At 42.1% G+C, this 22,941-nt stretch overlaps 1 protein-coding gene across 3 annotated transcripts in view; it reads left to right on the top strand.

Annotated features, from left to right (window-relative positions):
* The window catches only part of SERPINE2 (serpin family E member 2), a 75,906-nt gene that overhangs the window by 18,203 nt on the left and 34,762 nt on the right, over positions 1 to 22,941 (top strand). Inside the window, exon 2 of one of the 3 annotated variants that reach the window (XM_023731350.1) lies at positions 11,499 to 11,687. The exons of the other annotated variants lie outside the window; for them this stretch is intronic. Coding sequence (XP_023587118.1) covers positions 11,652 to 11,687 — 36 coding nt within the window. The 5' untranslated portion in view covers positions 11,499 to 11,651. The remainder of the gene's footprint in view (positions 1 to 11,498; positions 11,688 to 22,941) is intronic. 3 annotated transcript variants of the gene reach the window in all.

Below are 22,941 nucleotides of genomic sequence, written 5' to 3'. Positions count from 1 at the left end.
CGCAGATAACACGCACCTTCTGTATTTGTTTGCCAACCGTGCCCTCCCTCCCTCGCAAGGAATTTTCATAAGCGCCCTATGCCAATTGTTTTTTACGTGTTGCTGTAAAAAATATTAGCGTAGGGCACTTATGAAAATACCTCAAGGGGGGAGGGTGCAGTTGGCAAACAAAGGTAGAAGGCACACATTATTTGCATAAAAATGTGGTATTGTAATTGCCATCAATAACTTGCACACCTGTAAAAAGTTGAATTGGCATAAGTTGTGTGATAGACATATTAACAACAACGACAAAATAAAGAGTGGCTGCTGAGGCTGCTTGTGTGCAACAGAACACCGCATGGGATTTGGTTTCATGGTTTAGGATCATGGTTTCATGGGACATCCCAGTTAATTGGCCTAATAATGTGTTTAGTGCTTCTGTTCTACCTCTTAGTTCATTGTGTAGTGCTTCGGGTCTTAAAAGCTTGCAAGCCCGTCCAAGGCACAACAATTGGTCTCTGTTCACCTGGAGTCAGGAACAGGAAGAGGATATGGAGTATGTGGCTAACTGCCTTCATGAACAACTGCCTCCTTTGCCATGAGACCAGAAGTACTGGATGGTGCCCGGCTACCATTATTGAACATTTTGATCAAAGATTCTATAGAAGAATCCTGATCAAAAAGGGGAAAAATGCAGAAGAGAATTTCAAATTCTCATGGACTCTAGACTTTCTGAAGCCATGGAGGGTGGATGAACCCCTGAAACTACTGCCCTGAGATAATCTTTAAATCTTAAACCAAAAATATCCCCTGAAGGCATCTTATAACCCAACAGTAGTTTAACTTAAGTAGTAAAAAAGGTCTGCCTTGAGCATTGTGCTCTTTTAAGAACTATCTATATGGAATCAAACTGATAATAGCAACTGGAAAGATTAGCTAGGAACCTTAGGGGGTGGTGAATTTATGTTAATGAGGAAGGAACAACTCAGAAAAGGAGGATGATGGTTACACAATTTGAAGGGCATAATCAGTGTCACTGAATTGTACATGTAGAAGCTATTGAATTGGTGTATGTTTTGCTGTGTATATTATCAACAGCAACAGCAATACAATTGAAGGAAAAAAAAAGATAATAGCTTAGGACACCCTATGAGGCAGTTCTGCTCTTTCATATAGGGTTGCTCTGAGTCAGAATCGACTTGACAGAACACAATAGCAATAACAACATACAGGATAAAGAGAGACATAAAATTTAAATGTCTAAAATGCCGTGATTTCTTTCTTCCAACTTATGGAAGGTAGGGCATTATCTGAAGAAATAAGGAGAAAATATGATTTCCATTTCCTTGTAGCAGGATTTTAAGTGTCGGTTATCTTACAAGATTAGTTTGATGACCGTAGTGTTCTAGCTTTAACTTTGTATTAAAGCATAATATAAATAAAGAAAAATGTACCTATCCAAAATAAAATGAAATAAAGTGTCTCATGGAAAGTGAAAATGGAAGAAAAACACTCTTTCTGAATCATAATTATGTGATTTCAAATATTAGCCAGACAGTTTATGTAGTCAGGTCGACCCAAATTTGTGGGAGTGGTGGAGGGGTTTGAGAGCTTCTCACTGAGGAAAGGGGATTGTCTTGTTTTATCTTGGGGATACCTTATAGTCAAGCACATATGGTAATTGAAAGTTCATCAAAGAAATTAAGAATTTTGTCCTGGAAGAAGATATACATGATTTTTTACAGTGTGGGAGGAGGTTGTTAGATATGCTGGAAACACAATTCTGCATCTTGGAGCAAAAGCAGAGGTGAAAGGTGGAATCGATGCCAGTCTTGCCCTCAGACCAGGGAATGAAAAAGGACTCAGAAAGATTGGGCCAAGGCAGAGGCAGGCAGCAGGAGCATCTCTGCGCTCTCTCTCGGAGAAGCTTCTGACAGCTGCTGATGTCAGGTAGTAGGAGACCTGAGTGCTCTCTCACCTCTTCCTCTTCCTCTTCCTCGTTGGGTAACTGGGGCAGGTTACTTAACGCCTGCATCTCTCTTACCTCAACAAGAGCTCATGTGAGAATTCAGTAAGTGGTCATGTTCACACAGTAGGAGCTGTGCATACAGTAGGAGCTCTATACATATTTCCTCCTTCATCTCTGGGTCCCATTTTTGGTGAAATCATCTGTATAAATGGCTATGAGATACTGGGGAGGCATTCTCTACTATAAAATGTGACTTCATGACAAAAAGAGCTTGGTCTTCTCCCATCCCTAAGGATTCCTTGGTGCAGTATCTCATGCCAGAGGTTAGATAAGGGTGAGATAGAGAACTTCCATCAAGTCATTGATTTTTAATTCTAGAAATTTTTGCTTTTCTGCCTTATCTTTGAATGGAGGTGGGAAAGCTTTAGGTTTTTTAAAGAAATAGCAAACTGGTCCTATGAGGAAAAGTTCTGTGGTGCCCAACAGTTCACAGATCATTTCCTAGCACAGTGTCCATGTGGTCCTCACAGCAACTCTCTGAGGTACAGGGTTGGAATGGGGGCTTATCACTGGTTTTACAGAGGAGGAAACTGAGTCACAGAGCAGTTATATGACTTGTCCAATAAAGGCGACCTAGGACTAGGCAACAGGCCTATTTCACAACGTCTTAGAGTGGATCCACCAGCCGCTCGTTGGAAACTCTACGGGGCAGTTCTACTCTGTCTTATAGGGTCACTATGAGTCAGAATCGACTCAGTGGCTATGGGTCTGGTGGATGCAGATTTCATCTGCAAAGTAACTGAACATTTTCCCTTCCTCCATCCCTTCAGGAGGTATTTGTGAAAACTGCAGCAAGGGAAATTGAGTCAGGTTAAAGAAGGAGCCTCTGTATTCGGGTGATGAAAGCCAAGTTTGAAATCCTGCTTTCCATCATTTCAGTCGTTTCTAAGCTGGCAGATCTTTGCTGATTTGATGGTTGCTTTCCGGAAAGAAAAATGTAAATATACAGTAATCATCTTTTTTAATATTCCTTTGGTATTTTGTTTGTTTACAAACTCTTTGTACTGAAAGAAGAGAGCAAAGGATCTGAGATAAAAGCTAAGGGCCCTTTGTAAAGAGGAAGTTATTAACCATCTTCTCATCTTCCCCGTCCCCTATTCACTCTTCCTTCTTGAGAAGTATTTCCAGTTATTTCCTGTGCCTGTGGATGCATATATGTTTATTTATTTGTTTAATTAATTTTAGAAGATACCTCTCACATATAATTCTCCCCTGGAAGTTAAAATAAAGGAACCAGGGACAATTTACCTCATACCCAGTCCAAACTTCTTCTGGGTAACTATTTTACTTGTAATAACCAATTGTCATCGAGTCAACTCCAGCTCATGGAGACCCTATGTGTGTCAGAGTAGAACTGGGCTTTATGGAGTTTTCAGTGGCTGATTTTTCAGTAGATCACACAGGCCTTTCTTCCAAGGTGCCTCTGAGTGTACTCGAATGTCCAACTGTTTGGTTTTCTGCTGAGTATTAACCATTTATACCACTTAGGGACTCCACTTGATAAAATACATGCCAGAAACTCATGCTGAAGGTTATGAGTGGACCAATCCTGTTTGGGTGTCTTGCACTAAGCCTGGGGTACGAAGAGACTTAATTACAAGAACTGGAATGAGAAACTGAGAAAGAAGAGATAAAAGTATACCCAGGTATCATAGGACCACTTCTGTGAGTATCAAAACTTATCTCAAAGCAGGTCTGAGGTCACTAACAAAACATAGAAAATAACGACTCCATGTTTACTGCTAGAAGCTAATTTTTTGTGCAAAATTTTTAATATATTTGGAGGGAGGGTAGGAAAGATGTTGTTTGTTTATTTTTTCGGAATCTTTAATTTCTGAACTGTGTAAAAGCTGGGCAGTCAGTAAGGAAGACCAAAGAAGAATTGATACCTTTGAATTATGGTGTTGGCAAAGAATATTGAATACACCCAGGACTGCCAGAAGAATGAGCAAATCTGTCTTGGAAGAAGTACAGCCAGAATGCTCCTTAGAAGTGAAGATGGCAAGACTTCGTCTCATGTAATTTTGGACATGTTATCATGATGGACCAGTCCCTGGAGAAAGACATCATGCTTGGTAAAGTAGAGGGTCGGCGAAAAAGAGGAAGATCCTCAAGGAGTTGGATTGACACAGTTGCTGCAACAATGGGCTTAAACATAGCAACAATTGTGAGGATGGTGCAGGACTGAGCAGTGTTTCATTCTGTTGTACATAGGGTCACTGTGAGTCAGAATTAACTCGACCACACCTAACCACAGCATAAATGAACCTACTTGGAGTCATAGTCAGGTACATTAGGAAACTGATTTACCTACACTGAGTTCTTCCCTTCTCTTTCTCCTTCTCAGGTTTTGTAACACAAACTCAGCACTTTTCTGCTATGACTTCATTTCCTTCTACATAAATAGTGGTCCAAAGGAAGAAGAAAAAAACATGGGATGAGTCATCCAATGGCACTGCATTTTCTTTGTCTGATATCAGAGAAGCTGACTGTTAGCTCTGGGGTGGCATCACCTAGGGGGAACCCCAGCATTAGGCATAGAAGAGAAACTCAGATTTTGTCAGGACACCCAAGGTTGTTGCAGCTTAGAGGGACTGACTTGCAAAAGAGGAATGACTTATTAGAGGGCCACTTGGCCAATTAGCACATTTCCTATCTTAATAAATCTTCATAGGAAGCCCACTTGTTATTGGAAGGGTGCTTGATAAGTATGATGTGAAAGCAAGTGAGGTAGTTGGTGCTCCAAGTCTTAGAACTAAACCTAGGTTCATGCCCCATGGCCTGTGGGGAAGGAACACAGGAGGTTCAGCATATCAACAAAGTTCCCCCTACTAGGTCCCTTTCTCCCCAAATGCTGGTAGTGTCTTATGTAATTACAGATAATACAAGACATCAGCGCCTGGTGACAGGTTATTGAAATAGATTATTTCTGAGTCCTTTCGTTATTTCTGTTTCTCTTCATGTGTGGAACAAAAGTTAAGGGTTAAAGGTTTGCATATCTGAGGAATTATGTTAAGCTGTGACTTTTGTTGTTGTTTCATTTACTCAAATGTCTGTTAAGTGTCCATTTGCTACTTGGCTTTAAGTTCTTATGCTTTCGATTCTTTACTAGTTTGGCTGTCACTTGTTGGTTGCCTCCATTGCTGCCCTCTCTCTCATCTTGGCTGTTGGGGGAAGTTATGTCTTCTGGTTTTCACTTCTTACTAATTTGTGGTATCGTGGGACACTGTGATCAAACTTGATGTTATTCGTGTAAAGTAAAGGCAAATAGGTGCCTTCATGATTTACTTGAACTGTCATTACTACCTATCACATTCTACAGTGTTTCTTAGTCCTTTAAGTACTTCTTTCTTCTGTTAGTCTGTATGCTTTTAGGGTCAGGCTCCGCTTTCCCTTCATCTTTGTAACTTGGACTGTTGTGTTTTACTGGTGGTGGTGGTGTTGTTAGCTGTTATTGAGTCAGCTCCAACTAATGGCAACCTCATGTACAACAGAACAAAACATTGTTGGGTCCTGCATCATCCTCACAATTGCTGGCATATTCAAGTCTGTTGTTGCAGCCACTGTGCCAGTCTATCTCACTAAGGGTCTCTTTCACCCTTGCTGGCCCTCTACTTCACAAAACATGATGTCCTCCTTCCGGGAGTGATCCCTCCTGATGATATAGCCAAAGCAACTGAGTCAGACGGTGTTTTGTTTCTATCCATAAGGTTTCTGTTGACTAAATTTAACAAGTAGAAGACCAGGCCTTTCTTCCTAATCTGTCTTAGCCTGGAAGCTCCGCTGAAACTTGTCCACCATGGGTGACCCTGCATATTTGAAATACTGGTGGCATAGCTTCCAGCATCATAGCAACATGCAAAACACCACAATACAGCAAAATTACAAGGGGGTAGTGGACTCTTGGCGTAGGCCCGGCATAACTGTTTCGTTAACTAGAAAAGCCCTTGAGCTGCCTGTGCAACCTCTAAGCTCTTTTAGAAACTGAAGGCGATCTTGAATCTTGTAATTCCCCTTGTTCCCAGACCACAAGCATGTTGGCACTCCACCTTGGGCGTGTTACTTCATCATAACACACTTCGCCATCATCCACTGATAGAAAGCATCCTTTCTAACTCCAGGGCAGTGGCTTTGGGGATTTAAGAGATCATGGTTTTGACTACTGAGTGAAGGATGTTATTGTACCTGGCCCGTCCTCCTGGCTGGCTTCTCACTGCTGTTTGGGAGATATTCTCTGTATCACAGACGTTTGAACCAGGCAAGTCCAGGACTGTTTGTTTTCTCAGGGAACGCAGCCCTATTAAAGCCATTGTTTTAACAGTCACTGGAAGCATTAAAAACCTCAAATCATTCATTCGCAGTGTTAAAATTTAGAAGCGGTTGGGGCTTCTGGCAAGAAATATTGAATTAAATGTGTCCAGCACTTTAACACTGCATTTGATTGTGCATTTTAAAATAGGGAATGCAAACTGAAATTCCTCCTGGGTGCTTTAAATCATGCATTATATGTGCAGTATTTTCAGTTAGCTGCAGAAAAAAATATGTTCAGTGTGGCTGTATTTTTACAGGTGGGAATTGCTCTGAGAACACAATTGACTATTTCATACATGTGAGATTTATTTAAATGACTCGTGGGACATTTGCAGTTTAGCCAAGAATTAAAATTATTGTTGCAGCGTGGCAGGTAAACTAGGAAGTCATTATGCATTCCTGAAGAAGGACATCTGGCTCAGTAGCATTAGATTAGCTGTAGAGGAGAGGGTGTTGGATCAGCACTGGGAGTCAATCCTTCACATTTCATTCCTGGGTTGTGCCAAACCATGGAAACGAAGAGGATGCTTGACTGCCTACAGATTCTGGGAATGGTGCTCTCAGGACGGACCCAGAGCACTCAGTTGTTATCATATTTCTCAATTTTATTTTAAGTACTAAACACAAATGAATGGTCAAATCAGATATGAGGAGCCCTGTCCTTCCCCCGATTCTTTTCTGACTCCCTGTTCATTCCCTGAGGCCATTGATGGTTTAGTGGTAGAATTCTTGCCTCTGTTCAGGAGACCAGCATTCAGTCCCTGGCCAGTGCACCTCATGCACAGCTACCACTTATCTGTGAGTGGAGGCTTGTGTGTTGCTAGGATGCTGAACAGGTTTCAGTGGCGCTTCCCGACTAAGACAGACTAGGAAGAAAGGCCTAGTGATCTACTTCTGAAAATCAGCCAATGAAAACCCTATGGATGACAATGGTCCAATCTGCAACCGATCACGGGGATGACACAGGAGTGGGCAGCGTTTTATTCCATTGTGCATGGGATCCTCATAAGCCACAGTCCTTTTTTTGTCACCCATTTCACATCAGCATCACCTAGAGTGCTGATATAGTGAGTTGAGCTGAGTCTCAGGATGGACCAACCAACTCCTCTATGGTTGTTCATAAACCTTACTAGCAATTTGGAATTCGTGTCCTCACTGAAATGGTGCTGTAAATGGTGGTTAGGGAATACTGTAATAAAAATGCATTATTACTAATGTGATACAAAGTATGGGTTAAGTAGTTGTTATTGTGGGCAGAATTAAGATCCTCACCATCATTTCTAACTTTTTTGTCTCTGGAACAGTGATTCTTAGCTGGAGCTGATACCTCTCTTCACCCTCAGGGCATTTGTCAGTGTTTAGGGACATTTGGTTGATACAGGTGGCAGAGGGTGCTGCTGGCATCTAGCAGGTAGAAGCCAGGGATATTGCTAAACTTCCTACAATGCGTAGGACACCTCCCCACAACAAAGAATTATCCAGCCCAAATGTCAATAATGCCAAGGTTGTGAAGCTTTGCTTTAGAATATAAGCATATGTTCTTTGAGGAAAAAAAAAAAGGGACTTTCGAAAATACCTTAGACTACAGCTTACTTCTAAGATGGTGACTTTTGTAACATTAGTTGTTTTTGTTGTCGTGTGCTGTTTAGTTGATTTCAACTCATAGCAGCCGTATAGGATTGAGCTGCTGCTTAGGGTTTCTAAGGCTGTAATCTTTAAGGGAGCAGATCGCCAGGTCCTTCTCCCACAAAGCCGCTGGAAGGTTTGAACCACCAGCCTTTCGGTTAGCAGCCAAGCACTTAACTGTTGCTCCGCTAGGGCACCTATTAACGTTAATACGCGATGTGAATTAAGTAAATCATTGAAGGCCTGGCCTTTTTATCAACCTTCTATCATATATTGAGCATCTTGGTGTCCCAGGTGCCATGTTGGATGCAGGGCTACAGTGGTGAACAGGACAACGTCCCTGCCCTGCCCACAGGCACAAAGAGAGGAGGTGAGTGCTCAGGCAGAGGGAACATGAGCATGGAGGCCTGAGGCTGGAATGAGCCTGGCAGGTTCTGAGAACTGCAAGGAGGACCACGTATCTGAGTAGGAGACCAGGTCCTTCTCTGGGCAGGCTCCCTGGCTATGGGAAAGGGCTTGTAAGATGGTAGGGAGCTGTTGGAGGGTTTGCTGCGGGTGGTGGTGGTGTGGTATGGCCATGATCAGCTTACCCTGTCAGCATGCCACTGGGTGCAGTGCAGGCAGTCAGCTGGACATCAGACACGAAGGTCCTCTTCGAGAGATTGTGGTGGTGTGGTTGGGGGCAGAGGAGCTGGAGAGAGGTAGACTACTGAAGAAATCTCTTGGAGGTAGAATGGTAGAGCTTGTTGATGGTTTGAGTGAGGTAAGCGAAAGGATGAAGGAGGACTCCCAGACTCTCCCCTTGGATTCTTGAATGGACGAATGGCTAGTACTGTTACACTGTGATGTGGAGCCTGGGGAACAGCAAGTTGAGGAGGACTTTTTGCCTTCCGTCCTAGAATTTCTATGAAAACTGATAAAGGAACTTCTATATATCTTTCTATCCCTGGGTGGTTGCAGATGGTTAATGTGCTCAGCTGCTAACTGAAAGGTTAGTGGTTTGAATGTACCCAGATGTGCCTTGGAAGAAAGGCCTGATGATCTGCTGAAAAATCAGCCATTGAAACCTTATGGAGCATAGTTCTCCTTTATCACACATGGGGTTACCATGAGTCAGAATCAACCCGACAGCAAGTGGTCTGTTTGTTTTTTAAATATATCTTTTTACTTCTACTTTTTTTTTTTTTTTTTTTTAAGAAACACTATGTTTTAGGTTCTGCTCTGTTTGGTAAAATTTAAGTTTTTTTCCTCCTGGTTTCCTTCCTCTCTCTGGTTGTTATTATTATAATAGCTTCCTAATGTATCTCAAAATCATTTCTAAATGGCCTCTTAGGGCCATGATTATGCATTTTTAGTATTAGGAACTTCCTCTAAGTAAGTAAAACACCAGTGATGAGAGTGGGCTTAAAGTTTGTATTCTACCATTGAGTCCCTTGGCCACCACAAAAGGGCTCATCTGGCTCTGCCACAGTGCAACTTTAAAACATTATTTCAATCCAGTCTCACCCTATTCAGTTCAGGTTGGTAGGAAAACACTTTTCCTTATTCATGAGCTTGGAAGCCTTGGAAAGAGCACAAGGAAAACCACCAGTCTGATGCCCATTCCCTAAGTCGGCCGGGGCTGTCTGTCATCTCCCAGCACCCCACCAGGGCCCTTCGCAGAGGCTGCCTGCAGCTGGGCTTCTTTGGGGCCAGCCACCACACAGGGGACAAGGCCGCTCCGTTCATCTTCCCCTGCAGACTCGTGACCAGATACGAAGCTCTGACAAAGTCACGTACTGGACCACTTTGTGATGTAGTTGTGTGCCATCGAATCGATTCCGACTCATAGTGACCCTATAGGACAGAGTAGAACTGGCTTTTAGGGTTTCCTAGGCTGTAATCTTTACAGGAGCAGATCGCCAGGTCTTTCTCCCACGGAGCTGCTGGACGGACTCGAACCTCTGGCCTTTTGGTTAGCAGACAAGCACTTAACTGTTGCGCCAGCTCAGAGTCCCTCCTAAAGCAAAGAAACAAAGGAAATGGCCCACAACTGAGAAATGATAGCTAGGAAAAGGTGGCTTTTAAAATTCCTTTTGGCTTTTAGGTATCACACTACTTGAGTGTTTTGCTGTTGAGGGAAATGTTAAGAAGGACTGTAGAGACCCTAAGTGGACCCGTTGTTGGTGTGATGATAGCTCACCATGGTTTTAATTTGCCTTTCGCTAACGGCTAATGGTATTGGACATCTTTTCATGTGCTTATTTGCCATCTGTATATCCTCTTCGTTGAAATGTCTGTTCATGTTTTCACCCATTTTCTAATTTTTTTTTTTTTATGGTTGGGTTTTAAGAGATCTTTATATACTCTAAATACTAGCCCTTTGTCAGATATGTGGTTTGCAAATATATTCTCTCATCTGTAGTTTATCTTTTCATCATCTTCACAGGGACTTTTACAGTTTTTAATTTTGATGAGGTCCAGTTTATCAATTTTTCCTTTTATGGGTCATGCTTTTAGTGTCAAGTTTAAGAAGAAAAAAATAGTTGTTGGACTCCTGTCTCTTGTAACGCACAGTGGCTGATGGTTGGGGATAAAAGCAGCAGAACAGGATGGCCAATGAAGCGTGAACCGTTCCTCTGACTTCTGCCTAGTTTGGGTTCTGGTGTGTGTGCTGGGAGCTGACTTTGTCATGGTCATGGCCACAGGGACTGACTTTGTCCTACAACCACCGTGAGATGATGTTGACGTGAGAAGAAAAGTATTTCCAGAATCATCCATGTTACTTTCTAACACAAGGCTTTTTTTTTTTTACACCTGAGAGCCTCTGTCTGGAACGCTCTTCCTTTCCCCCACCCATCCTGTCCCAGCCCTCTTTCCGTTTATCCAGTTATGTCTACCTTATCCTATCTCTGTCCTGGGGTCCCTACTCAAGGGGCCTTCCCTGACCACTACCCACCGCCCCCAGTCAGGTGTTTCTTGGCTTCGTTTGTTGAACATTGTCCTTGCTTCCAGAGCATCTGTAAAGTAAATATGTGAAAGTGAATGTAAATATCAATTCAGTAATGTGGTTATTTGATTAAAGTCTGTTTCCCCTGTAAACCAAGGTTTCTGGATCACAGTACTATTAACCCTTTGGGCTGGATAACTCGTTTTAGGGGACTGTCCTGTGCATTGTAGGATGTTGAGCAGCATCCCCGGCCTCTACCCATCAAGATGCCAGTAGCCCCCACCCCCCAAGATGTGACAACCAAAAATATCTGCAGACATTACCAGATGCCCTTTGAGGGACAAAAATCAGCCTGAGTTGAGAACAACTGGTGTCAAGTTAGTTTTGTCTTCGTCCTCACCCCAGCACAGTGCCTGGCACACAGGTGCTCCCTTAATATTTATAGACTAAATAGATGGACAAATTGTACTTAATATCAGATACGTCTTTACCTGGCAGCCTAGGAAATACCATCCTCATCTCAATGGAGGGAAGTGGGTTTTAGCTGTGGGGTTGAGCCCTAGAAATCTAGAGTGCTATCTACCCAGTGGAATACAGTGTTTTTTTGCTTCTTTTTCCCAGGCAGCTGACTTCAGGGTGCATGAGCTGTGGGGTTGCTTCCTGATTAAAGCTCACATCCTCTGTTAACACCACCAAGGCATCAGAAAAAGCATCTTTATCATTCACGGGGTTCAAAGGCCTCCCACTGACTCTGCGCTGTCCTCCTGAGAAGACATGGGCACCCCCGCAGACAGAACAGGACCCCCTCAGGTGGCATTTCTGGGGTAATTTGCACAGGGCAAGATTGGAGACCTAATTCTGCATTCACCTGCCAAGTCTCCTTCCCTCTCTAGCTGGCCCCTGCTCCCTTTTCAGGAGGGAAGAGAAGAAAACAGGGGTTTGGGTGCAGTTTTGCTTAGATAAGCACCTAACTGGATATAATGGGTTCAGAAAGTTCCCAGGGAGTAAGCACAGTAGTCGGAAAAATAGTTTAGGGCGTGCGTGAACATTTTACATTTTTTCTCTGTACCTGTCAGTTCTGGTGCCTGAACCTGAATGATCGAGCTTGCCTCAGTTCAGCAGAAAAGGCCAATGGGGAGAGCCCAGACAGTAGGTGGGGAGGACAGGCCAGCAGAAGGGTGATGACCGGTAATGACGGCAAGGTTTCCCTGCTGCTGCTTCCCTGAGGAAGAATCTTAGGAGGCAGGCAGAGGAGGGAGGCTGGGTTCATCTTTCTGCAGGTGACTCAGCCCAGTGTTAGTGACATTCATGGCAGCAAGGTCAGTGTAATGCCTGTATCCTTACCTCTGGAGCCCCTGGGTGGTGCACATGGTTAATGGGCTCGACTGCTAGCCAAAAGGTTAAAGGTTCAAGTCCACCCAGAGGTGCCTTGGAAGAAAGGCATAGTGATCTACTTCCTAAAAATCAGCCATTGAAAACCCTACGGAGCACAGTTCTACTCTGACATACATGGGGCCGCCATGAGTCAGAGTCGACTCGATGGCAACTGGTTATATCCTTACCTTCAGTGGCAAAGTTTCTTTTCAACAGGCTTTAGAGGAACTTGGGATGATAAATTTGATACCTTGGGCTGACAGTTCTAACCTTCAATTACTGGTAACACAGACTTTCCCTTCTAGGACTCAGAAAAGCAGTTGGCTAGTTCCTTCCTCTCCCACATAGGGAAGAAGGTTAGAGATTCCAGGGAGAACCACTGTGTAAATTGGTGTCAATTGCAGTTGTTGCTTTGACAAGAAACAGCCTATGACTTCAGACGGAGACCTTGAATCTAAATTAAGAAAAATCAGTGGTGGTATCGTGTGACACTTTGAGGAAGAGTGAGGATGTGTGTGGTTTTTGTGCTCTGGAGTGGGGTTTCTTAGCCTCGACATTACTGATGTCTGAGGCTGAGTCATTCTTTGGGGAGAGAGGGGCTGTCCTCTGCATTGTAGGGTGTTTAGCACTGGCCTTTACCCACTAGATGCCACTAGCACCCTTCACCCAGCTGTGACAACCAAAAATGTCTGGAAACATTGCCGAATGATCCATGGGAGTCAGTGTCCTCCACCCCCACCCCAAGCTGACAACCACTGCTCTAGAGCGACAGACATGTTCAATTCTTGTGCCTTGTGAAGCTGTACCTACCTACTCATTGCTATCGAGTCAATTCCAACTCACAGCAACCCTAAAGGACAGAGTAGAACCACCCCATAGGGTTTCCAAGGAGCGGCTAGTGGATTCGAACTGCCGACCTTTTGGTTAGCAGATGAGCTCTTAACTACTAGTCATTTGTTTACTCCAAATACTCGATGACTTTTAAGCACAGGACAGGGAAAAAGAAGGAAAGCAGCAGTGTTTCTTCACTTTTTCCTAGGTTGACCCTTTGAACTTCATCACGCAAGGCAGCAGGACTGGCTAAGATTGTTGACTTTGAGGCATTACATTTCTTCTCCATATACCAACTGTATGATCTGGGCAGGTTATTTAAATGTTCTAGGCTTCAGTCTTCTTCACCTGTAAAACAGAAATACTAATGTCTGCTTTGTAAGTTAAAGATTCAGCTAGATATATAATATAAAGCTCTAGAGTCAGTGTTTGGTATACCAAAAACAAAAACAAAAACAAAAAAAAACAACCAAACCCCTTGCCGTTGAGTCGATTCCAACCCATAGCAACCCTATAGGACAGAGTAGAACTGCCTTATAGGGTTTCCAAGGAGCAGCTGGTAGATTTGAACTGCCGACCTTTTGGTTAACAGCTATATCACTTAACCACTGCGCCACCAGGGCTCCATTTGGTATACAGTAGGTGCTTAATAAATGATTGCTATTATTCTTAAGTATTTAAGAATGCAGTTAAGTGTTAAGAAAATTGGCACTAAAAAAAATTAGCAATTAACAGTTGTTGCTGCTGCTACCTGAAATAGTAATGGGAACAGTTAATTTCCATTGATTACAGTTTATTTTACAAACATCTATAAAGTTCTTATTATACACAAGGAGCCCTGGTGGCACAGTGGTTAAGCGCATGGCTGCTGACGCAAAGGTCAGCATTTCTAACCTACCAGCCCACTCCATGGGAGAAAGATGTGGCAGTCTGCTTCCATAAAATTTACAGCCTTGGAAACCCTATGAGGCAGTTCTACTCTGTCCTGTAGGGTTGCTATGAGTCAGAACTGACTCAACGGCAGTGGGTTTGGTTAGGTTTACTATATACTATTTACTGTGCTAAATGCAGGGAATAAAAAACATTAATAAACCATAATCCAAAACCCAACCAAAGCCATTGCTGTCGCGTTGATTCCAACTCAGCAACCCTATAGGGCAGAGTAGAACAGCCCCAAGGAGCAGCTGGCAGATTCGAACTGCAGACCTTTTGTTTAATAGCCATAGCTCTTAACCACTCTGCCACCAGGGCTCCATCAACCATAATAAAAACCAAACCTGTTCCTGTCAAGTTACTTCCAACTCATAGCGACCCTATAGGACAGAGTAGAAATGTCCCGTAGGGCTTCCAAGGCTGTAATCTTTACAGAAGCAAACTGGCACATCTTTCTCCCATGGAGTGGCTGGTGAGTTCAAACCTCTGACCTTTAGGTTAGCAGCCGAGTGCTTAACCACTGGGCCACCAAGGCTCCTTTTAGAAAAATACAGAACAGTATGAAGAATAATAAACTATACTGACATTTCTAACATCAGAGATAATTGTTACATAGATAAATCTCTGTACCTGTCTTTCTAGGCTTTTTTTTCCTCCTCTGCCAGTGTATAATCTTTATGTGTTTTATCATACCATAAAAAATTTCCTTTTTCATTTAAAATATATCCAGAATATATTACCGTGTCTTGACATTTCCATCAAAGATATGTTCTTAATGGCTGAGTGATACTGTATTGAGTGGATGTCATTAACTCTTCCCTATTGTTAGGTGTCATACTTCACGTTCTCCCAGAAGCAGTCCCTAAGCCAAGGATATAGTGCAAGTGATTCATGAAGGAAGTGCTCCCAGGTGAGACAGTAAATGACTGGGGAAAGTGAGAATTGGAGAGGGACAAGGCCAAGCAAAGGCATGGTGTCAGGCGAAGTCCCAACCACACCAGTTGCCATAGAGTCGACTCTAACTCACGGTGAACGCATGTGTCAGCGTAGGGTTTTCTTTTTGGTGGGGGGAAGGAGGAGGGACAGTTTTTTTCCAGTGATTTTTTTTTAATTATGGTGAAAATATTCATAATAAAACGTACACCATCTCAACACTTTCTATGTGACAATGATTACTTTCTTCAAGTTGTACAGCAATTCTCACTATCCTTTTCTGAATCATTCCACCACCATTAACATAAACTCAATGCCCTTGGGGTTTTCAATGGCTGATTTTTTCAGAAGTAGGTTCCCAGGCCTTTGTTCCGATGTGCCTCTGGGTGAAATCCAACCTTTCAGTTAGCAGCCAAGTGGTGTTAACCATTTACACCACCCAGGGGCTCTCAGACTCAGCCTAATCGCATGTGGAGCTCTGGAGAGTCAGCTCCATCTCAGAGTTGATGTTCCCTGAAGGCAAGGAGCTGGGCCTTTGTGCTCCTACACCAATCGTCATGGGCTGTTGGCGTCCAGAATGGGGGTGTGTGTCAACTCCCAGCCACTTAAGGCTTACTGGCAAAGTGGGCTCCAATGCCAAACGACAATCTTCTGATGGTTGCAGGTACACACTGTTGAAAGCACACAGAAGCTGGAGGAGGATGGGAACTCAAAGCTGGTGAAAGGGCAGCCACAGTGGCCCTACATTGGAAATTTAGGTTGCAATAATTTTGCTATTGGAAATAACTCCACAGTGAACATTTTGGACCCAAGCCTTTTTGATTATTACCTTAGGGTTGACTGATAGAAGGGATACAATCTAGAGAGCACTGGTTTCTCACCTATGAATTGTGGACTTGTAGGCAGCTTCAGAGTTGTTGCAGGGTGCCTTGGTTATCTAGTGTTGCTGTAACAGAAATACCGCAAGTGGGTGGCTTTAACAAGCAGAAATCTATTTTCTCACAGTTTAGGAGGCTTTGTTGTGTTGTTGTTGGGTGTTGTTGAGTCAATTCCAACTTACAGTGACCCCCACGTGACAAAGTAGAACTGCCACATAGGGTTTTCTAGGGTGGTGGCACTGGTTAAATCACTCAGCTGCTGCTATGGATTGAATTATGTCCCCCAACAATATGTCACCATGGCTAGGCCATGATTCCCAGTATTGTATGATTGTCCATCATTTTGTCATCTGATGTGGTTTTCCTATGTGTTGTAAATCCTACCTCTATGACGTTAATGAGGCAGGATTAGAGGCAGGTATGTTACTGAGGCAGAAGTCAGTCTATAAGATTAGGTTGTGTTTTAAGGTTTCCAAGGAGCAGCTGGTGGATTTGAACTGCCGACCTTTTGGTTAGCGGTAGCTCTTAATCACTGTGCCAGCATGGCTCTTTATAGGAGGCTAGAAATCTAGATTCAGGGCACCAGCTCTAGGGGAAGGCTGTTCTCTCTCTCTCACCTCTGGGAAAAGGAAGATCTTTCTTTTCAGCGTCTTTTCCTCGATTTCTTGGTGATCTTCAAGTGGTGTGGCATCTGTCTTTGCTTGCTTTTTTCTGTGCCTGATTTGCTCCTTTTATTTCTCAAAAGTGATTGGCGTAAGACACACTCTACACTGATAATGGCCTCATTAAAGTAACAAAGAAAAACCCTAACCCAAATGGGATTACATCCAGAGGTATAGGAGTTAGATTTCCAGCACATATTTTGGGGGGACACAATCCAGTCCATAACACAAGGTGTCATGAATTGAATTATGTCCCCCCCAAAAATGTGTGTATCAATTTGGCTGGGCCATGATTCCCTGTACTGTGTGGTTGTCCTCCATTTTGTGATTGCAGTTTTATGTTAAAGAAGATCAGGGTGGGATTGTAACACCCTTACTAAAGTCACATCCCTGATCCATTGTAAAGGGAGTTTCCCTGGGGTGTGGCCTGTACCACCTTTTATCTTACAAGAGATAAAAGGAAACGGAAGCAAGCAGAAAGTGGGGGACTTCATACCACCAAGAAAGAAACACCAGGAGCAGAGCGCGTCCTTCTCAGTTCCTGTGCAGAGAAGCTCCTAGTCCAGGGAAGACTGATGATAACGAGGACCTTCCTCCACAGCCAACAGAGAGAGAAAGCCTTCCCCTGGACCTGACACCCTGAATTTGGACTTCTAGCCTACTAGACTGTGAGAAAATAAATTTCTGTTTGTTAAAGCATCCACTTGTGGTATTTCTGTTATAGCAGCACTAGATGACTAAGACACACGGGATCACTGAAGTCACATTCATGGTCCAGATTTGAGTACAGACTGAATAAATAATATCTCACAATTAGATTTTTTGGAAATGTATGTAGCTGCTGTTATAGATAAAAAGAATTTGCATTTTATTAAATGCTAATGAATTCATGGTAGCTTTTTAATCGTATATTTTCTTGATAAGTGCTAAAAATATAATTAGTCGCTAAGTAATCTGTGATACTTTTTTTATTGTGGTAAAACATATATAAAAAAAATTTGCCATTTTAACCATTTTAAAATGTACAATTCAGTGACATTAAGTACATTTCCCATATTGTGAAGCCATCATCACTGTTCATTTTCAACTGTTTTTCATCCCTCTAAACAAAAATCCAGCACCTGTTAAGTAATATTTCCCCAGTTCCTCCTCCCCCATCTCCTGGTAACCACTAATAAACTTTTGTCTCTGTACACTTGCCTCTACTAAGTATTTTATATACGGGTAGTACAGTTTCGTCCTTTTGTGTCTGACTTATTTTGCTTGGCATGTTTTCAAGGTTCATTCATGTTGTAGCATCTATCAGAGCTTCATTTCTCTTTATGACTGAGTGATATCCCATTTATATGGATATACCACCGTTTATCCATTGATCTGTTGATGACACTTGGGTTGCTTCCACCTTTAGGTCTAAAAAGGGTGTTTCCTTGTTTTTTTAAAGATTGGAAACCATTGATCAGTATCACTATAACTTCTTGGATCATCTATTGGCTGTTGGATTAGGAAATCACATATTTGAACCATCAAATTGTAAAGATTTGCCAGTAAGAAAGTCTATAGGACTTGATGCCGTAAGTAAGACAGATTTAATGACCTAAGTCAGCAGACTGGAAAACATATCTCAGAACTATTAACAATTTTTTGGAACATGCTCACCTACCTCTACCCCTTCCATAGCTCACCCGTTCATGTTCTGATAGAGACGTAGTAACACCATCAAGATTGTCTTATTCTGTTTCTGTGTAATAAATAAGGGAGGTATAAAGACATGAAGTACTTCTATCAAGGTGAAAATGTTGTGTTTGGCCCATTTTCTTAACCTGTTCCTTGAGACTTTTAAAATAGCTATTGAAGTAAAAGTCACAATATTTCAGGACTTGAACGTTGAGGGAGGGAGCCAACATTTGTTAGGTACCTATTCTGGGCCAATTACTATGCTGATTAATCCCTGTCTTGCTATTTATGCTTATTTTATTTCCATGACCACTCAGTGAGATATGATTTGTAATATGGAAGCTGAGGTTAATAAAAGTTGTGCACTGCCTTGGGTCTCTTGATTGGTGGATGGCAGAATTGAAATTTGAAACTTAACTGAATTTTCCCTAAAACTTAGAGGAAAATAGAGTAAATGGCCCATAATCTTGTATTTTATAAGTTAGACAGCTAGACTTTCTGGAGCCACGGAGACTGGATGAACCCCTAAAACTGTTGCCCTGAGATAATCTTTAAACCGTAAACCAAAAAATATCCACTGAAATCTTCTTATAACTAAACAAGAGTTTAGCTTAACCAGTAAAAAATGTCTGCCTTGAGCATTATGCTCTTTTAAGAACTGTATGCTGGGATTGCAGTGACAACAGCAACTCAACAGATTAGATAGGAACCTTAGCGGGCATTTAGTTTGTTAATGAGGGAGGAACAACTCAGAAAAGGAGGGTGAGAGTGGTTGCACAATTCGAAGAATGTAATCACTGTCACTGAATTGTACATGTAGAGATGGTTGAATTGGTGTATGTTTTGCTGTGTATAGTCTCAACAACAACAACAAAATAAATAAAAGATAGCTAACAAAGCCACAGTTTCCTCTTTCCTCCTATCATGGATTGAATTGTATCCCCCAAAAATGTGTGTCAGCTTGGTTAGGCTATGATTCCCAGTATTGTGAGGTTGTCCTCCATTTTGTGATCTGATGTATTTATCCTGTGTGTTGTAAATACTAACCTTTACAATGTTGCTGTAAGTCAGAATCTATGCAACAGCGATCGGTTTGGGTTTTTTTTTAATGATGTTACTGAGGCAGGAGTGCAATCTAGAGGATTAGGTTGTAACTTGAGCCAATCTCTTTTGAGATATAAAAGAGAGAAGCAAGCACAGAGGAGAGGGACCTCCTACCACCAAGAATGAAGAACCAGGAGGGGAGTGTGTCCTTTGAACCTGGGGTCCCTGTGCTGAGAAGCTCCTAGACCAGGGGAAGATTGATGACAAGGACTTTGCGCCAGAACCAGCAGAGAAAGAAAGCCTTCCCCTGGAGCTGGCACCCTAAATTTGGACTTCTAGCCTCGTAGATTGTGAGAGAATAAATTTCTCTTTGTTAAAGCCATCCACTTGTGGTATTTCTGTTATAGCAGCACTAGATAACTAAGATACCTCCTAACCTTCCCTCTTCCCTGCAAAAGAGATTTCAGAATGAATGATGTGTGGATGAAAAGCACTTGGATGTCAGAGTATATTTAATAATTACGTATAAGTCCCTTCATTGAAGGAACCTTTTAGACACAGTGACCATACATTTAAAGTGGCTGAAAATTGTGTTTTTCCTTCCTAAGCATTTTTAGGTTTCCTTTTTGGCAGAATTAATTAGTGTCATAGAAGGAGCATATGCTTTGAAGTCAAATACAAATTTAGGAAAAATTCAAGGAGGACTCTACGTCTATTTCTAGTAATCAGAGAGTACACACATCCAAACCACCAAACTACTGTCAGTTTGATCAGCTGCTGTTGGTTGATCTGTTGGCATTTCCTGTTTGTTGTTCTTTAAGTTGTAAATATGCTGACTCATTTTGACAACACTGTACATTTCCCAAGGGTATGAAGATGCACTTTAGTTTTGTTTGTTCATCTTATTCGTTATCTTAAGAAAATGTGGTACATTATTTGGGAACTGAATGTAGATTTTGGTGAATGAACAGTGTTGTATGTAGAGGTTTGAGAGACCAGGGATCTTGCTTCTCTTGCCATTATAGGACCATATTTGAGGCTTAATCCTATTACTTGTAGAATAATAATTCCTGTCACTTGCAGATACAGCCGAAATCACCCTAGGTCAACTTCAGAAACGTCTCTAGAATGCCTCTTGCTAAACATCCTTAAGAGTTAGGCTTTTGCCTTTTGACAGTATTGGTGAGAAACATTTGGCCTGACTCCTGGGCATCACGGTCCTACCCAGGGCACCTTAGAAGTCTCAGTTTGGCAGCCAACACTTTTTCTATGCATTTATTTCTTTGGGAAGGGCTGTCAAGAAAACTGTTGAGAGAAGTTGTGATTCTAATTAATATAAGGTGGTGTGTGGTTTTTCTCTACTTCCTGTAGCCCCTCTAGAAGAAATGGCAAGTCCAGAGGCAGATTAATAAGGGGCCTTAGAATCCAGCAACCAGGATCCTAGAAACACAGGGACCACAGGGATATCAACTCTTTCTCGGTGCTTGAGAAAATATTAGCTTACATGGCAGAGAGAAGGCTGGCTGCTGCGCCTTCCCACCCTGAGAGAAATTGAGGTAGTCAGTCTCCTTCTCTTGCTGTGTACCTGTTGTTCATTCCAGGCCCCTGCAGTGTTGTGATTCAGCTCTTAGGAAGGGCTTGATTTAGACAACTCATTGTATTCACATGAGGGTGAGACACTTTGATTAACCTAGCCCAGCTTTTAATGCCCAACTGGCTCCCCCATCATTGTATCATCCAGTGTCCCTCCTCTGCTGTGTGGCTGTGGGAGACAAACCAATTAACATAGTGACATAAATAAAATGTACACAGTCTAACCTTCATAATTTAAATTTCAACATTTGGCTATAGTCCAGAGAATGATGAAAATGGTACTGGATTTTCCACATTGCTGTTGCCAGTACTTCCATAATTAATTAGAGTTTATGAGGTGAGGATGCTCAGATGGTGGTCTCTAAATACCGTTTCCCACTAAAAGGAGCCAGGGCTGCATAGAGACTTGGCTGCTTCTACCTGGGACAGGAAATGTACAAAATGAGCCTGGAACATCTTGTCAAACCAGAAAACAAGGAAGCTATCAAGGCTGTGAGATAAGGAGCCAACCTAAAGAGGCTCCTTTTGACCATCAATCAGAATAATATTTGCAGTAGATTGAGACCCTTAAAATATGTTGAAAAGCGTGAGTTCATAATGATACTAAAAGAAAAAAACAAAAACCCTCTATTCAACTCTAAGAATGCTTGTTAACCAGCTCTTTATTTCAAAACCTATTAGATACAGGCAAGGAATCAAGTGTTTATCCTGCCTTTGCTATGCAAACTGTACCTCAGGGTAACCAGATAGTTAGCTGTGGGAGTTTTCTTCTTACAGAAGTATTCCAACTAATAAATGAAGGAAAGTTAGAATTACAATGACACCATTTGGCAACCCAATAAAGCAATGAATTCACTTAGACAGTGATCACCAATGGCTACTCACATCACAAAAAAGAGACAGTTGAACATTATGTGTCCTGATTCCACCACCCTGTACAACACTCCTATGAAATATCCTTGCAAAAAAAGAAAATTGAACTTGAATCTGATCGAGCCTCTAGAACGGGTTGGAAACTTTCCCTGTCAAGGTCCAGATAGAAAGTATTTGCAGCTTTGCAAGCCTTGTGGACTGTTGCCATATGCCCTCTGTTGCCACTAGGCAACTCTTGTCACAACTAACTCACATGGTAGGATGATTGCTACCATAGACAAAACATACATGAGCAGGCATAGCCAGATGTGGCCCATGGGCTGTAATTTGGGAACCCCTGTTCTAGATCTAACTACCAATTTCTAGAAAGTACAGAAGATAGGAACTTGTTAGACAGCATTACATGGATGCAGTTAGAAAAATCTAGACTGTGGGAAACTCTACAGAACAAATGACCTTGTTTCTTCAACAAAAAAGTTCCAAGGAAAAAATTAAAGTAGAGCAAGTAGGGGAAGATTTAAAAAAAAAAAAAAAAAAAAGTCAAGAGATATATCAACTTATTGTAATATATGAACCTTATTTAGGTCCAGATTCAAATAAGCTATTAAAAATGATACGACACAACAGATGAATGGATAAACAAATTTTGGTATATTCACAATGGAATACTACACAACGATGAAGAACGATGACTCCGTGGAACATAACACAGAGGAATTTGAATGGCATTATGCTGAGTGAATTTAGTCAGTCACAGAAGGACAAATATTGTATAAGACCACTATTATAAGAACTCAAGAAAAGGTTTAAACACAAAAGAAAATGTTCTTTGATGGTTATGAGGGTGGGGAGGGAGGGAGGGAGATATTCACTAACTAGATAGCAGACAAGAATTATCTTAGGTGAAGGGAAGGACAGCACACACTACAGGGGAAGTCAGCACAGCTGGACTAAACCAAAGCTAAGAGGTTTCCTGAATACAATCAAACACTTCGAGAAGCAGGGGCAGGGGTCTGGGAACTATGCTTTCAGGGGACATCTAGGTCAATTGGCATAACAAAGTTTATTAAAAAAATGTTCTACATCCTACTTTGGTGAGTGGCTCTGGGGTCTTAAAAGCTAGCAAGTGGCCATCTAAGATGCATCAATTGGTTCCAACCACCGGGAGTAAAGGAGAATGAAGAACACCAAAGTCACAAGGAAGGTATTAGCCCAAGAGACAGAAAGGGCCACATAAACCAGAGACTTCATCAGCCTGAGACCAGAAGA

Source organism: Trichechus manatus, unplaced genomic scaffold (assembly GCF_000243295.1).
Source record: "Trichechus manatus latirostris isolate Lorelei unplaced genomic scaffold, TriManLat1.0 scaffold00041, whole genome shotgun sequence".
Taxonomy (NCBI): domain Eukaryota; kingdom Metazoa; phylum Chordata; class Mammalia; order Sirenia; family Trichechidae; genus Trichechus; species Trichechus manatus.
Note: the sequence above shows the minus strand (reverse complement) of the source record. Positions and strands in the feature narration are given on the sequence as shown.